The 15,384-nt window shown below is 44.7% G+C and overlaps 1 protein-coding gene across 3 annotated transcripts in view; it reads right to left on the reverse strand.

Moving 5' to 3' along the window:
• The window catches only part of LOC129380698 (uncharacterized), a 190,074-nt gene that overhangs the window by 140,429 nt on the left and 34,261 nt on the right, over nucleotides 1-15,384 (reverse strand). For all 3 annotated transcript variants that reach the window (XM_055062465.2, XM_055062466.2, XM_055062464.2), the window contains exon 3: nucleotides 1,201-1,301. In XM_055062465.2, the coding sequence (XP_054918440.1) occupies nucleotides 1,201-1,215 (15 nt within the window). In that variant the 5' untranslated portion in view covers nucleotides 1,216-1,301. The remainder of the gene's footprint in view (nucleotides 1-1,200; nucleotides 1,302-15,384) is intronic.

Consider the following 15,384-nt stretch of genomic DNA (forward strand, 5'->3'; position numbering starts at 1 on the left):
TTTTATTGTGTGCACAAACAAACATGTACCATTTTATTGGAAAACATTCAATGTACCCAACTCCTATATTGCATTGAAACCTTAGGCAGATCGGCTCAGAACAAGGGATTCATTCTCTGATGATAGCTTTCGACAATATTGTTACGCTATCCAGTGCTTATTGTCCGGTAGAGGAATGCGTCATGCAAAGGCAGTATTATCGCCATAAGTGTTCATCTGAGAATATGTCCGCAAGTCAAAATCATTGCACCAAAAGTACCGGCACCAGCTATGATTGGCATGTATGTGTTCATTGCATGAAATTCCACAAGTTGAACTCCGAACCTCTTGTTTGCTCTTTAATGTATGCTGGTGTGTGACAATGATTTAATGTCATCATACAATACATTGATCATGGTCTTGCATGTACTACAAACAACTCATCATAAATCTCACTGGCATTAATGAGCTCTTGTATGCACTACAGCTTAAGTGCACATACTTTCTATGCAGTTCATAGTCATCCTCAAAGATCATGTTGCCTACACGACTACAGTGCTTCACACGCCACCTCACACACCTCGTACATAATTTTGTCAGGCCCACATAACACATCACACACACCTCATAAAAGCCCTACGCGTTCTTATAGCACATCCCATAAATCTCGTGCACTTCCTAAAAGCCTGCGTAGCACATCATACAGATCTCGCACATTTTCTATGAGAGCTCGTTCAATATGCATAGCATATCATTCATTTCTCGCCAAATCTGGGCGACATGCATACATCTAATTCAATTTTTAATTGAATTGCCATAGAAATATTTTAATAGCGATGTTAAGTCCCAAGCTCGAGTGGCGCATGGATGTACACAATTCATCAGCGCTGATGGCGTGAACTTGCTGCAGGCGTCCGTAATAATTGCTACCACAAAATTAAGCGCTTGCCGACCATGAGGCACTGGCTTAGAAACTACTCTCACAATGGAAGAACGAGGTTGTATGCTAAAAGCACATTGTTGTCTTACTCCGCGTGCGATCGTTCTTCAGTGGGAGCTCTTCTAGAAATTCAGCCAGCGCTCCCGAGCTACCTCCCACCGCTCCCACCGCTCTTCACTGCCTTCATTAACACTTCAGGGCGTTCTGGATACTAACACGAGAAAAAAAATTTCGGAGAATTATTTGCATTGTTCGGTCCTTGTGAGTAACTCAGTACTTACATTTCTGGCTGCCATTATCAGACCAACGGAAAGCAAGCAAACTAGAAGGCAATATATGCTACTAAATACCAGTCTCGCAGTGACAACTGTACTTCCAGTGCCTGCAAAATAAAGGCAACAGAAATTTCTTTTTAGCCGACACGTTCGTGCTCGTACAAATTGCATAATATACCTTCACTGTAGCATCTGACGAATTAGGACTGCGTCGAAAGTGCGCTATATTCGACAATGCCCAAAGGATTGTTTCACTGAACCAGCTTACTAGAGACATTAAAAACGTCGCAGAGCCCGTTAACTTTCTTTCAGTGTTCGCTAAAACTGTACACTAAGTAAGAAGCAATGTGACTCCTATGTCAGCCTGATATGTCAGATTAATCAGGACTATATGGGGTCATCAGTTATAAGGTTTCCAAAATCTTTTGAAAATAGCCTCTTGCAGATAACTCAATTCTAGTCATTGAGCTGGATCATTCAGCATAATAGACATTACTGGTACGAGAAATCAAAACACATATTCAGCTAGATAAAAAATGTTTGCCAATGAATTTCCTAATTAATTTCGCTACGACACAATTCGCAATTTAGGAGTTGTTGCTGGCGAGGTTGAAAGGCGTATCCACTTGGAATGAATTTTCAGTTTCGAGATATTTACAGTTCGGAGATATGGGCAATCAGACTCATCAGACAAATTGGCTATCGTTATATTTGCATTGTTCACAAAACCCACTTTTATGCATTAGTTTACAAAAGTAACAAGAATGCCCATTTATTTCATCCCGCATTTTCAGAAATATGTCGAAACTAGCGTTACCCTGGAGATTGAGTTCAAGTGGATACGCCTCGAGAACTCTGCGGTTAATATTCGTACATTGGAATATGTCCCGTAAAATAGTTATTAGAAAGTAAATTTTTTCTGTCAGTTCAACATGTTTCTTCAACTTGCTGTGTAATCGATGTCTGTCTCTTCGAACAATTCAGTTCAATGTATGATTGTGTGACCTGTCACAGGCGATCTTCTAAAATTCCGAAAACATAAAAATGGCAACTTCGAATTACCTATTCACATTGTTGCGCTAAAGCGAGAGCAAAGATACAAAAAGAGGAGGATCAATTGTGCTTGTCTGCGGAGCGGCTCTATGGTGGGATGGCAACCCTTCTGTGAGCGTCGGTAGCCTAGCGGTACAGCATCTGTTTCGTATACGGAAGGTAAAGAGTTCGAATCCCGGTGCCGCCGAAACTCCGCCTGTTGGTTTTTCTTCTAGCGGCCAGAGATTATCCCTGGCCTGGTGCTCAGTTCTTCTGGGGGCTCACATCTCGAAAGAATGCCCAGCAGAGACTAAAGACTCGTTGTCGCTTCTACAACTCATTAAGTCGGTGTCTTCAGAGAAGTGTAAAGCCCTAGTCAGCGTCCTTTGCAAGTACGCTTCATTGTTTGATTTCGCCCAGAACGGTAACAGAATAGGATCGACACGGGATGCGCGCATCCCATAACGCAGATATCTTACCACTTGTGCGCGTCGGAGTGCAGGGCCATTGCTCTACAGGCCGTCCACATGCTAGCCAAGGGCGTCATTCAAGCTTCATCTGTCCCTTGGACAGCGCCGCTCATCCTCGCGAAAAAGGAAGGCGGCTCCTGGAGGTATTGTGTCGACTACTAGCGCCTCAATTCTGTGGCAATAAAGGATGTGTATCTACTTCCTCGTATCGATGACGCCATCAACTGTTTTCATTCCGCATCTTACTTTTCATCTGTGGACCTCCGGTGTGGCTACTTTGCGTTAAACTTGCATTCAGTGGACAAGGAGAAAACCTCATTTTTAACGCCAGACAGTTCATTTGAATTGAACGCCATGTCGTTTCGTTTGTACTACGCACCTGCGACATTTGAAAGGTTCATCGACACGGTACTGCGCGGCCTGAATGGCAGATTTTTTTAGGTTACCTTGCCGACATTATTTTTTTGCCGCACTTCCACAAAGCAAAACCATTGACTTGTCGTTGTTTTGACATCCGTTGGACAAGCTACGCTTACCCTCAACTAAAAGAAATGTCACTTTGGCCAACGAGAGGCACTGATACCTGGCCATCTAGTGGGCATGCAAGGTGTGCGAACAGGCAAACCAAAGGTCGCTGGACTTCCAACAACCGCAGTCACAACGCAAGCTGATAAGTTTCTTGGGCCTTTGCTTGTACTTCTGATATATTTTGCCCAACATTGTAGATACTGCATAACCTCTGACTTCATTACTGCGCAATGATAAGCATGCCAACTGCGTAGCGGATTGCGACATTTCGCTTTGTCGACTGAAGCTCCTGATTTCCTCCGGACCCATAGTTTCTATTTTGACCCCACTGCCACAACAGACATACACACCGACGAGATTGGAATTAGCCTCGTTGCCGTCCTCGTCCAGCATTTTCGCGACGCCGAGCATGCCATTGCCTACATTAGCCGTTCATCGAGCAAGGCCGAAGCGAATCACATCGTCACTGAGCTAAAGTTCCTCGCTTTCGTTTTGTATTCTGTAAGTTCCGTCCATATCTCTACGGGCGCCGCCTTACAATCGTTACTGATCAACATTTACTATGTTGGTTCATCTCCGCTACCCGTCTGGTCGCCTTGCTCGATGAGCGATACGTTTGCGGGACAGTGATTTTGCAGTCTGATACAAAAGTGGCCGCGATGATGCAGACACCGACTGTCTTTCGAGGCTTCCTCTGCCAACAACTGCATGTGAAGCCGACAATTCTGATTTTCTGGCCGTCATAGATGACATTATTTTTCCCGACTTGGCCACCTTCCGGGAAGAGCAGTGCAACAACCGTAGCCTGCAAGCCACCTTGGCTTCAGCTGCTCAAGCGACAAGTAACAAAGGCTTTGTTATCCAAGATGACTTGCCCTACAAAAATAATTACGAGGCTGATGGTTGCCGCCTCCATTTAGTGGTCCTTAAGAATACAAGAACTCCCCTGCTGCCTGTTATGCACGATGACATGACGTCTGGAAACCTGGGTTTCCCTAGAACATTTCACTGCTTTCAGGGATGATTCTACTGGCGTAGTATGCGGCGGAATGTATACAAGTATGTGACCAGTTATAACAAGTAGCCGAAATTCCTGTTTCGCTCAGACTCCTTCGCCCTATAGCACCACCATCATCTCCTTTCGAAATGGTTGGAGTGGAATTTTTCAGGCCATTCCTGCACTCAATAAACGACCACCGTTCGATTATAGTCTGCGTCGACCATCTGGCGCGTTATGCCGAAACTGAAGCGATGCCAACTGCCGCGGCTTTTGATGTTTTGAGTTTCCTCCTGTACTCCGGTGTACTGCGTCATCGACCCCCTCATATAATTGTGAGCGATCGTGCTCACCAGTTAGTGCCTGGCGTAGTTGAAGAGCTGTTATGTCGCTTTGCTAAACAGTTTATCCATGCAAGCCTATACCGTATGCAGACAAATGATGTCGTCGAACGCGCCAACAGAACTCGGTTAAACATTCTTTCGATGTATGTCAATTCCAGGCGCAAAACATGCAACGCCATCTTGGCTTTTATCACCAACGCATACAATACTAGAAAGCATAGAACCACCGGTTACAGGCCCTGATATATTCTTTATGTCAGATCATCCAGCAGCTTCCTTGATTCTATTCTGCCTTTTATTCCTAATGGGGACCCTTCTATCACCTCGACTCTGCCGTGCTATGGAAGCATGCCGCATAGCTGAACTGCGCACGTTGGCGTCCCAGGACCGCTCCAAGATCAGCTATGATTCACAGCATAAGAATGCACCCGACGACAATAGGGACATAGTATGATTTGGGCACCAGTTCGTAAGCGCGGCCTGTGCCAGAAATTTCTGGCTTGCTACACCGGGCCTTTAGTCATCACCAATTGTCTAAATTATGTGACGTATAGGACTTCTCGTCTCGTGTCTAATTGTTTGATCACATCGCCCGCCTCAAGCGCTGTGATTCCCGTTACTCTGAGCGGACGTAATATTTACTGGCCCAGCGTGTTTCGTCTGTGAAGGGAGGAGTGTTATGTTATAGCGACAGCAAGGACGGAACAAGAGGAGGAAGAAGTGCGCCTGTCTTTGGAGCAGCTAGGTGTCGGCGCGGAAACCCTTCTCCTCTTTTTCATCAATTCGTTTTGAAATAATGGAACCTCACCGTAACAATATTGTTTTTATTCACAAATGCCTTTATAAAACGTGTCGCTTAAATTTTCAGTTGAAACAGCTATGCATTTCATAAACTCGAATCTATCCCTCCTATCATGGCGGTAAAAATACTAGATTAATCAATCAATCAAATTTTATATGGATGATTGCTTCCATAAAGGTCCATCTTGAGAACTGTCAAGTGCTACAGATCTTCACATATTCTTTGTGCTTTATCTGTTTGTCTTTTTCATTGCGTGCAACGTAAACCATAAGCAATTCTCTACTACAAATTTATATCAAGCTTTTAGTGCATCCATCGTCCTTCATCATCATTTATCATCCATCATATGCCTTGCAATGTGCTTTCTCCACAATTCACACTTAAGTGACTTTACAGATGGGTGCTACATATAGCTCTGTGAAATCAGTTAAATTGTACTTCGTGTACATTATCACGTTGTAGTAAGGGCTAAGAACACCGTAGTGAAAAGTGTGAAGCACCAAATTAACCTCTTATTAGGCGAACCTTTGCCCAGCCAAACCAAGCAATAGCAAGTCACAACGATAGCTGCGAGAACAGTCCGCGATCGTCGAAGCTGTGTTCTGCGGATAAAGCGCGTCGGCTCTGATGCATGTCTCGTCGAAGGTTGGAGAGTAATTCGGGGTGCCTGCATGCTTTCTACAAAACACTAAACAGATCGTGTACCGCGTATAATCTGACTCTACAAGGTGTAGTGAGAACATGCCCGATAGATGGAATAAGCGATAACTTGCGAGTAATTTCGAAATTTCGGAGGAGCGTTCTCCACTAACCGACAACTTAATTGTAAGCGGGTGAAATGGGGTCCCCGAGAGATGGCTAAATGAGCACAGATGTCCGTATAAAGTCCAAGGCATCAGATAGGTTTAGAAGGATGGCATGCTTCCAATCACCATCTATAGCTGCGACACTTTGTGTTAAAGACAGATTCCACAGCTACGCGTGAACAACTGCGCGAAATAGCTTGCTGCAGCGTGCTGCTTCACCTGGCTGAGTGATCCGAGTCATGCAGCAAACCAATGTTTCCACATGTGAGGCTCAATGTAATGATCAGTTGACAGCATTAGGCAGTACTCAGAAATACTGTTCTGAATTTGCGCACTTGCAGCAGGGCCAATTCTCTGAAGTACTGGTTCAGACTATCGTTGTCATGATAAAATTAGTAAATCTCGTGTGCATCAGGCACATTGTCAGAAACTTTTCCAAAGATACACGCCTCAACAACGAAACGTCTGGAAGTAATTGTGACTACATAGAAATTTGAACAGGGACATCCGCTAGAAACCCGCTAATATATTGAAGAAGCCTTGAATAGTTTTGAGGATCAATTAAGTTAACCCGGAGGTACACAAATATTTCGAGTGCAATGAGAAATATCAAGAAGGAGTTTGGTTCATGTATGACATGCCTTTCTTTAAAGTTTACCTCAAAGCATGGCAGTTACGCGAACAGGAAAACTGGATGGCAGCGAATAGAGACGCACTGTTCGTTGTTCACCATTTGATCGAGCGCGGTAAGCTATATTATAATGAAATAAACCATAAATTTATGAAGTTCCTGCAAAGCATTACTGTCCTCAATATAGCCAACTTGAGGGAAGCCGGTAAGTAGATAGGTATTTCTTGCTCAATCATGCATCGGGCCATTGTAAACGACTGGAATGACTCATCAACTTAATAATCTAACTGCGGCCTTTGAGCACAACAGCCCAACGCTCTTTATCCGCTAAGCCGTGGTCGTACACTAACTTATGTCGCGCTACAGGCTACCACTAACACGTGGGCTTGTATGTTACATTCCAGTTTGTCGAGTCCCATCCCCGTGAAAGCTCTGGCTGTGATGCGTCGTGTAAGACTGCACTGTCTACGGAATCGACCCACATTTCCCGCTACCGTCCTCGTAGCAGCAAGCTGTGCGCAGAAAATTGTGGCGGTGTAGCAGCTTCATGGTTGCAGTCGAACTAACCTTAACATTCTATTGCCAGAGTGAAAATGACATCGTCGCTGTAGCAAACACAACATGACAGCCACAGGTAAGTACAACTGTATATTATTTTATTTATTTCATCATACCGTCAACCCTGTTACAGGGTTATTACAGGAGTGGGTTACAGTAAGAAACAGTAATAATAGTAATTGTCAAGGTACATGTGCTAAACAAGTACAAATAAGAAGGAAAAATATACGTACAACAGTAAGTATGAATAGGAGTATTGACAAGCATGCCAATAGGAAAAATAAATAATCATATGGAAAATATAAATAAATGACATCCCTTTGATGAGTATGTCACAAGTTAGTTATGCAACATCTCAAGGAAATTGTCAATTCTTTGCCGTTCGACTACAAGTCGGTTAAGGGTATTGCATTCCCGAATGCATCTAGGGAAAAAAGAATAGAATGTATTGTTGTTGCATGCATATTCTTAAAAAAAATTAAATTGTGGGGTTTTACGTGCCAAAACCACTTTCTGATTATGAGGCACGCCGTAGTGGGAGACTCCGGAAATTTCGACCACCTGGGGTTCTTTAACGTGCACCTAAATCTAAGTACACGGGTGTTTTCGCATTTCGCCCCCATCGAAATGCGGCCGCCGTGGCTTGCATGTTCTTGGAGTGTGAGATTATGTGCATGACGTAGTTGCCTTGTTTGTTTAGTTTCAACGTATCTTGTGCTGTCTAACTTAATATAGTTGTGCATTAGCATATATAAGAACTTCAGGCGGTGAATTTTAACTCGACTTTGTACTGAGGGCAAACCTGCGTGGCGTAGCAATTCTGTCGGGGATCAAGGCGTCGATAGCGGTTAAAAATAAATCTAATTGCTTTGCGCTGCACATTTTCAACCCTGCTGATACCGCTACTTGTCAAGGGGAACCAGATTATATTGGCGTATTCTAGAATCGGTCGGACAAGTGTGATGTACGCTAAAAGCTTAGTGTCACGGTCAGCGTGCCGCAGCGTCCGCTTAAGGAAAAACAATTTTTTCATTGCTTTCGCGGTTATAGCTTCCGCGTGAACTGCCCAACTGAGATCAGAAGTTATTATCACACCCAGATATTTGTACTGGCTTACATTTCGGAGCGTAACGTTATTGAAACCATAAGGAAATGCTAGGCTTGTTGTCTTTTTTGTTACTGACATTGCAACTGTTTTGTCTGAATTAATCACCATTTGCCAGTTAGAGCACCAACTTACTACGTCATTCAGGGTAATGTTCAGCTCAATTTGGCCTCTCTGGCTTTTGACCGCTCTATACAGCACGCAGACGTCTGCAAATAGCCTAATTTTTGCGTTAATGTTGACTGCCAAGTCATTTATAAACAACCAAAATAATATCGGTGCCAATACGGATCCCTGGGGCACACCGGATGTGACATTTAATGTGTCAGAAACGTGCTCATTGCATTGCACAAATTGCTGACGGCCGGACAAATAGCTTGATATCCATCGAGTCATTGGGCCGTCCCCAAGCTTGCGGACCAGCTGGATAACTAGCTTTTCATGGGAAACTTGACCAAACGCCTTCGAGAAATCCATGAATATTATGTCAATTTGGGAGTGTTCATTAATGCCTTGGGCCAAGTCGTGCATTATCTCGACGAGTTGCGTTACGGTCGATAGGCCTCTTCGAAATCCGTGCTGGTTGGGGTGTAGCAGATCATTGTCTTCGACAAACTTTGATGAATTTGAGGACAATATGCTCGAGTATTTTACGGCTGGTTCACGTCAAGGAAATGGGCCTGTAGTTTGATGGGATCGTCTTGTCACCGGATTCATGCACTCGGGTTATTTTTGCGACTTTCCATTCAGAAGGAATCTGAATCCTGGATAGATTTTGTGAATATTAAGCGCAGATGCTTGCTAACTGGTCCTGCATACCGTTTGAGAAAAGCGTTTGGTATCCCGTCTGGGCCACAGCTCTTTTTTTCATCAAAGTTTAATAGCAGACACAGTATACCACTGTCGGTTATTTCTGGGGTTTCTAGTAATTTATTTTTGGTCGATGGGATAATCGGGGAATGTTGCACTAGTCCATTATCAATTGTAAAAATCGACTGGAAGTAGCGATTGAATTGGTCCGCCTTATCTTTTGTTTCTATTGATGGAGAAGCCTTTCTGTCGCTTTGCTTACCATTTACGTAACGTCAAAATTTTGCTGGTGACGTTTTCATGAACGTGGACAGAGTAGTATCATAGTACTGCATTTTAGAAACGCGTATTTTGCTTTTCAATGTTTCAACGTGAACCAGCCGTAAAATACTCGAGCATATTGTCCTCAAATTCATCAAAGTTTGTCGAAGACAATGATCTGCTACACCCCAACCAGCACGGATTTCGAAGAGGCCTATCGACCGTAACGCAACTCGTCGAGATAATGCACGACTTGGCCCAAGGCATTAATGAACGCGGAAATCAGGGTAGTGAAATTAGCGGCTAAACCAGACCTCCTAGCTTTCCTCAGCCCACTAATTTTACGTTTAACGTGAATTATTTCGCGGGTGATCCATGGATTATACTTTCTTTAAGTTTGCGCTCTAGTGGGACAAAATTTTCAATACAATGCATCACGTGTGCTTTGACTTGCAACCATACATGATCTATCGACGAGTTTTTATCCGAGCGAAGATCTGAAAAATCGAGAAATTCATGAGTGAGATATGCGATTATTGCATCGTTGTCTGCTCTGTTGAATGCAAGAACGTGTTTTACAGGGCCGTGGTGTAGTACAAGACCAGGCAGAGGCAGTGTGCATAAGACTAATTTATGGTCGGATATGCCGTCTAAGATTTCGGTGCATGTCTGGTCGTTCAGGAAATGGTCACTAACAAGAACAACGTCTAGAATAGAACTGGATTTGCCCTGGATGCGTGTCGGGACGCGTACGAGTTGCTTGAGGTTAAAGTTGAACAATATATCTAATATGACGTCATTCGCAGCACCTCGCACTTTTTTTGACGACCATTCCACTTCAGGCAGGTTAGGATCACCAGCCATGATTATTTTTTCCATTCGTCATGTGATCATGCATATAATCCAGAAGAAGTTCCAGATAGCTTGTCTCAGCGTTAGGCGGTCTGTAGATAGCTCCTACAAATATACAGCCTTTCTGCAGCTGTACTTTGCACCACACCGCCTCAATTTCTGGCTTATCTGGTAAAACGGTGCATCGTAGTTCTTTCTTAAAGAAAAGTGCGACACCCCCACCTCTAGTGCCCCTATCTCTGCGCACAATCACATATCCCGGCGGCAAGACTTCATGGTCTAAGATATCCAAGTGCAGCCACGTTTCTGTGACCGCAATAATGTCAGGTTTAATTTCTAAAACAAGAGCTTCGAATTGGTCTATTTTATTTGAAAGACTTCGTGCGTTCACATTCAACAAGGTTACTTCTGTCTACTTCGAGTGACTCGCTTTGGTAAGGCGTCCTTTTCTTCGTTTTTTTGGACTTCAACTAAATCTTCGTGGTCACCATCCCAAGCAAAAAGTTGACCATTTATACGCACTTTATCATAGACTAGCGACACCCTTTCCTGCCAGTCCCGGTATTCTTTCGTTCGATCCCACAACTTCTTTCTTATTTCTCGAATATTACGAGAAAATCTTCACTGATAGAGAAACCTGAGCCCTTCAGCAGAGGGCAGTGCTTGAGGATTGAAACTTTGCCTCGGCAATCGAGTAGTTTGAGGGTTATGGGTCTTGGTCTAGAAGTATCATTTTGCTTCTTTTTACCTAGGTGGTGGATTCTTTCGATTCCCATGGTTTTTAGATGGAGTATACTGTCTAAAATCTTCTTTCCAACCAATTCAAGAAGCATGTCTGTTGTTTCCTTTTGTTTTTCTTCAACACCGTGTATGACAAGGTTGGACCGACGGCTCCGGTTTTCTAGATCCTCGACTTTCTTTTCCATAGCCATTAGGTGTTTTCTAAGGTATATAATCGTTTATAGTTCTCTGCGATCTGTTTTTCAATGCCAGCTATCTTTTCAAGTTTCTTGTCAATTGCACTAAGTCTAGTGTTTGTTATACATTTTTCCTTCTTAATTTCTTGAATATCCCCTGCAATTAGCCTTAACTGTTCTGCTATGCCATCTAGTGTAGGGCCTGGGTTCAACTCAACATCTCCACCCAGAAGTAACAACATGCGCAAGAAAACAAAGAATTTGCAAAAGGGTTCACCAAGCGACCGTGGGCACGGCAGCATAATTAGGCAGACATCGTTACTACAAAATGACTTGTCATAGCGTCTGCTCACCTGTAGAATAAGCAGGAACGGGTTTGAAGGCTGCATCTTTGCGATGCTGCCGTGCTCACTGCCAGCTGTGCCGTATGCGTCCTGCTTTATAGGGTCGCTCCATGCTGTCGTCATCGGTGATCCCAGCATATCTGTCGATGTGACACCAGCGCGATCATGGAAGGGCCGGTAGCTTTCGTCGACTGAGGCTGTGTGCATCAGCAGATCTTTGTCGCCGATAGTAGCAGCTCGAGACGGTGGTTGTAACTAGTAGCACGCTGGTGTAGGGCTCATAGGGAACAGCAGGAAGCCTATCTGTAGAATAAACAGGAAGGGGTTTGAAGGCTGCATCTTTGCGATGCTGCTGCGCCCACTGCCAGCTGTGCCGTATGCGTCCTGCTTTATAGGGTCGCTCCATGCTGTCGTCATCGGTGATCCCAGCATATCTGTCGATGTGACACCAGCGCCATCATGTAACGGCCGGTAGCTTTCGTCGACTGAGGCTGTGTGCATCAGCAGATCCTTGTCGCCGATAGAAGCAGCTCGAGACGGTGGTTGTAACTCGTAGCACGCTGGTGTAGGGCCCATGGGGAACAGCAGGAAGCCTATCTGTAGAATAAACAGGAACGGGTTTGAAGGCTGCCTCTTTGCGATGCTGCCGTGCCCGCGACTGTATAACACGTACCCAAAGGCGACGTCACAATTTGTGTTTCTCTGACTTACGCAATTTCAGTAACTATGTGGAGCTTAAGAAACGGTATGTAGTAAGCTCCTGTGCAACGGCCGGAGTTGGAATCTTACCGCCGATGTCAAACGACCGTCGTCACCGTCGACTTTCGGCTTCCGTCATTGCCGCACCCGCATTGCGCGGCTAATTATTTGTCTTACACAAACCCGTCAGTCCACCTGGTAACGCTTTGCGTGATCCTAAACTATGCAGGGTAAACATCTACCAGCAATACTCTTCGCATAACAACGAGCTCAACACTGCGTGGGGGAACTGCTTCTTTTTATGTAACATTTGCTGTTACCCAATAAAATCCTTTTGTAGGATTTAGCGCAGTATTGCAAGAAAGGGATGATGTGGATTGTTGCTCGTATGGTTGGCCCTCAGGTAATTTTAAGGCTCAGTTTCAATCACGCAAGCTGAAACCTTCTATTTTCCTATTTCTCCTGACCCGTTAAAGTGGCTGTGTGCATTCGGAGAGTAACCCAATAAACCAACTTCCTGCTATCTTAAACGCAACGTGATAAACGACTCTTTGTCTCTGATCAACAGACGGGCATTCAGGCAAGATCATGCTGCTAACAAATGCAGACTAGACACAACTTAAAAAAAAAAAATATCCATCCACTCCAGGCATACCTTTGGTGCAAAATAATGATGCCTACAACCGTCCCAGATTTCGCTTTCGGTCACAGCCTCCTTAGAAAAACGGAGTCTCATATGCCGCTTGGTTCAGAAAGCTTCATATATAAGCAGTCGCCCACCTTGCAGTCACGCTTTCCACAGCTGCTAACCGCCTACTACAACATTTATTGCAGAATGCGGAGCAATCATCTGAGAACGTGCCACATTTTTGTTAGATTGGAAGAGTTAACATTGCGCGCACCGTATAGATGTTGCTTCGAAGTTATCAAATATGAACCATCTGCGCGACACAAAGCGATTCCGCTGACCGATAAAAGTACTGGGTGATGCCGGCCCCTTCAATTTAAGCTAACAAGCTTCGACGCAAGAAACGTTTTCTTCCAGGACGCATGCATTTGTGTGGGCACATATACTTCAGCTGTCAGCAGTTACCGTTTGTACTGTCTGGTTTTTGTTGACCTGTTTTTGTCCCACTGTTTTGTGCTGTGAATCGGTATTAAAAGCTCAGCCTCCCGCTTGTCTATGACACTTAGAACGAACCATGCAGCCGCACTCTCTACAGCTGCTGACCGCCCACTATAGTGCACTTCGGAGATGTCATATTTCTGTCAATAAATGTCAATAAATGGGCGGCAAGTGCTCAAGTCATCATCATCATCATCATCAGCCTGACTACGCCCACTGCAGGGCAAAGGCCTCTTCCATACTTCTCCAACTACCCCGATCATGTACTAATTGTGGCCATGTTGTCCCTGCAAACTTCTTAATCTCATCGCCCACCTAACTTTCTGCCGCCCCCAGCTATGCTTCCCTTCCCTTGGAATCCAGTCCGTAACCCTTGATGACTATCGGTTATCTTCCCTCCTCATTACATGTCCGGCCGAGGCCCATTTCTTTTTCTTGATTTCAACTAAGATGTCATTACCTCGCGTTTGTTCCCTCACCCAATCTGCTCTTTTCTTATCCCTTAACGTTACACCCATCATCCTTCTTTCCATAGCTCGTTGCGTCGTCCTCAATTTAAGCAGAACCATTTTCGTAAGTCTCCAGGTTTTTGCCCCATACGTCAGTACTGGTAAGACACAGCTGTTATATACTTTTCTATTGAGGGATAGTGGCAACCTGCTGTTCATGATTTGAGAATGCCTGCCAAACGCACCCCAGCCCATTCTTATTCTTCTGATTATTTCAGTCTCGTGATCCGGATCCGTGGTCACTACCTGCCCTAAGCATATGTATTCCCTTACCACTTCCAGTTCCTCGCTACCTATCGTAAACGGCTGTTCTCTTCCGACACTGTTAAACATTAGTTTTCTGCAGATTAATTTTTAGACCCACCCTTCCACTTTGCCTCTCCAGGTCAGTGAGCATGCATTGCAATTGGTCCCCTCAGTTACTAAGCAAGGCAATATCATCAGCGAATGGCAAGGTGCTAAGGTATTCTCCATCAACTCTCATCCCCAATTCTTTCCAATTCAGGTCTCTGAATACCTCCTGTAAACACGCTGTGAATAGCCTTGGAGAGATTGTATCTCCTTGCCTGACGCCATGATTTTTTGGGGATTTTGTTGTTTTCTTTGTGGAGGACTACTGAGTGCTAAGTGCTCAAGTATCTGTACCTAAAAACGTGGACACAGAAGGGAGGATGACGTCAATGAAATTGCCAACGAAGTACGGGGTGAATAAAAGTGCAGGCCATTTGTGCACAGCTGATAGGTGGTGGTGACTGTGCTTTGTGGAACATGAGCCGAGAAGATCACTTATGAAACGGGGCAAGAATTAAGGATGGCGATCGCTCAGCAGCTGACGAGGAGCTCCACAGTTCAGAATGAGATCGTGAAGAAGTCGGAAATACGGTACACAGCTGGTGGGATGTGCGCGTGTAAAGCGTTAGGTGAGGCATAGTCCGTCACGACAGCGACCCATTTTCCCCCTAGTTCTGATGTAGCGAAAGGTTCAAGCAGATCAAGTCCGACGCTGAAGAACGGCTCTACTGGGACATCGATAGGATATAGAAAGCCGGCAGGAAGTGTCGGTGGCACAGTTCGCAGTTGCAAACATACTTCTGCACGCATCGATAAAACCCAAGCTGAAAGAAACGTAGCCGCATGCGATCATAAGTGCGCGTTACACCAAGATCGCCTGCTGCGGTTTCACATATGGAAGGGAACCTCAAGCAAGTGCTCAGAACCTTCGGGCTAAACACTGTGGCGGCATAAAATTCCACTATGTAAAGTTAACATCCGTGGCAACTTGTCAGAGGCCCCGCAGTTGAGAAAGTTGGTTATGGAGCGTAATGCCGGATCACGCGGCTGTTCATTGCCGCAATTAAGAACCTCCGAGGTAAAAAATGCACAGGCGTCGATATCATGG

The sequence above is a fragment of the Dermacentor andersoni genome, chromosome 10 (assembly GCF_023375885.2).
Source record: "Dermacentor andersoni chromosome 10, qqDerAnde1_hic_scaffold, whole genome shotgun sequence".
NCBI lineage: Eukaryota > Metazoa > Arthropoda > Arachnida > Ixodida > Ixodidae > Dermacentor > Dermacentor andersoni.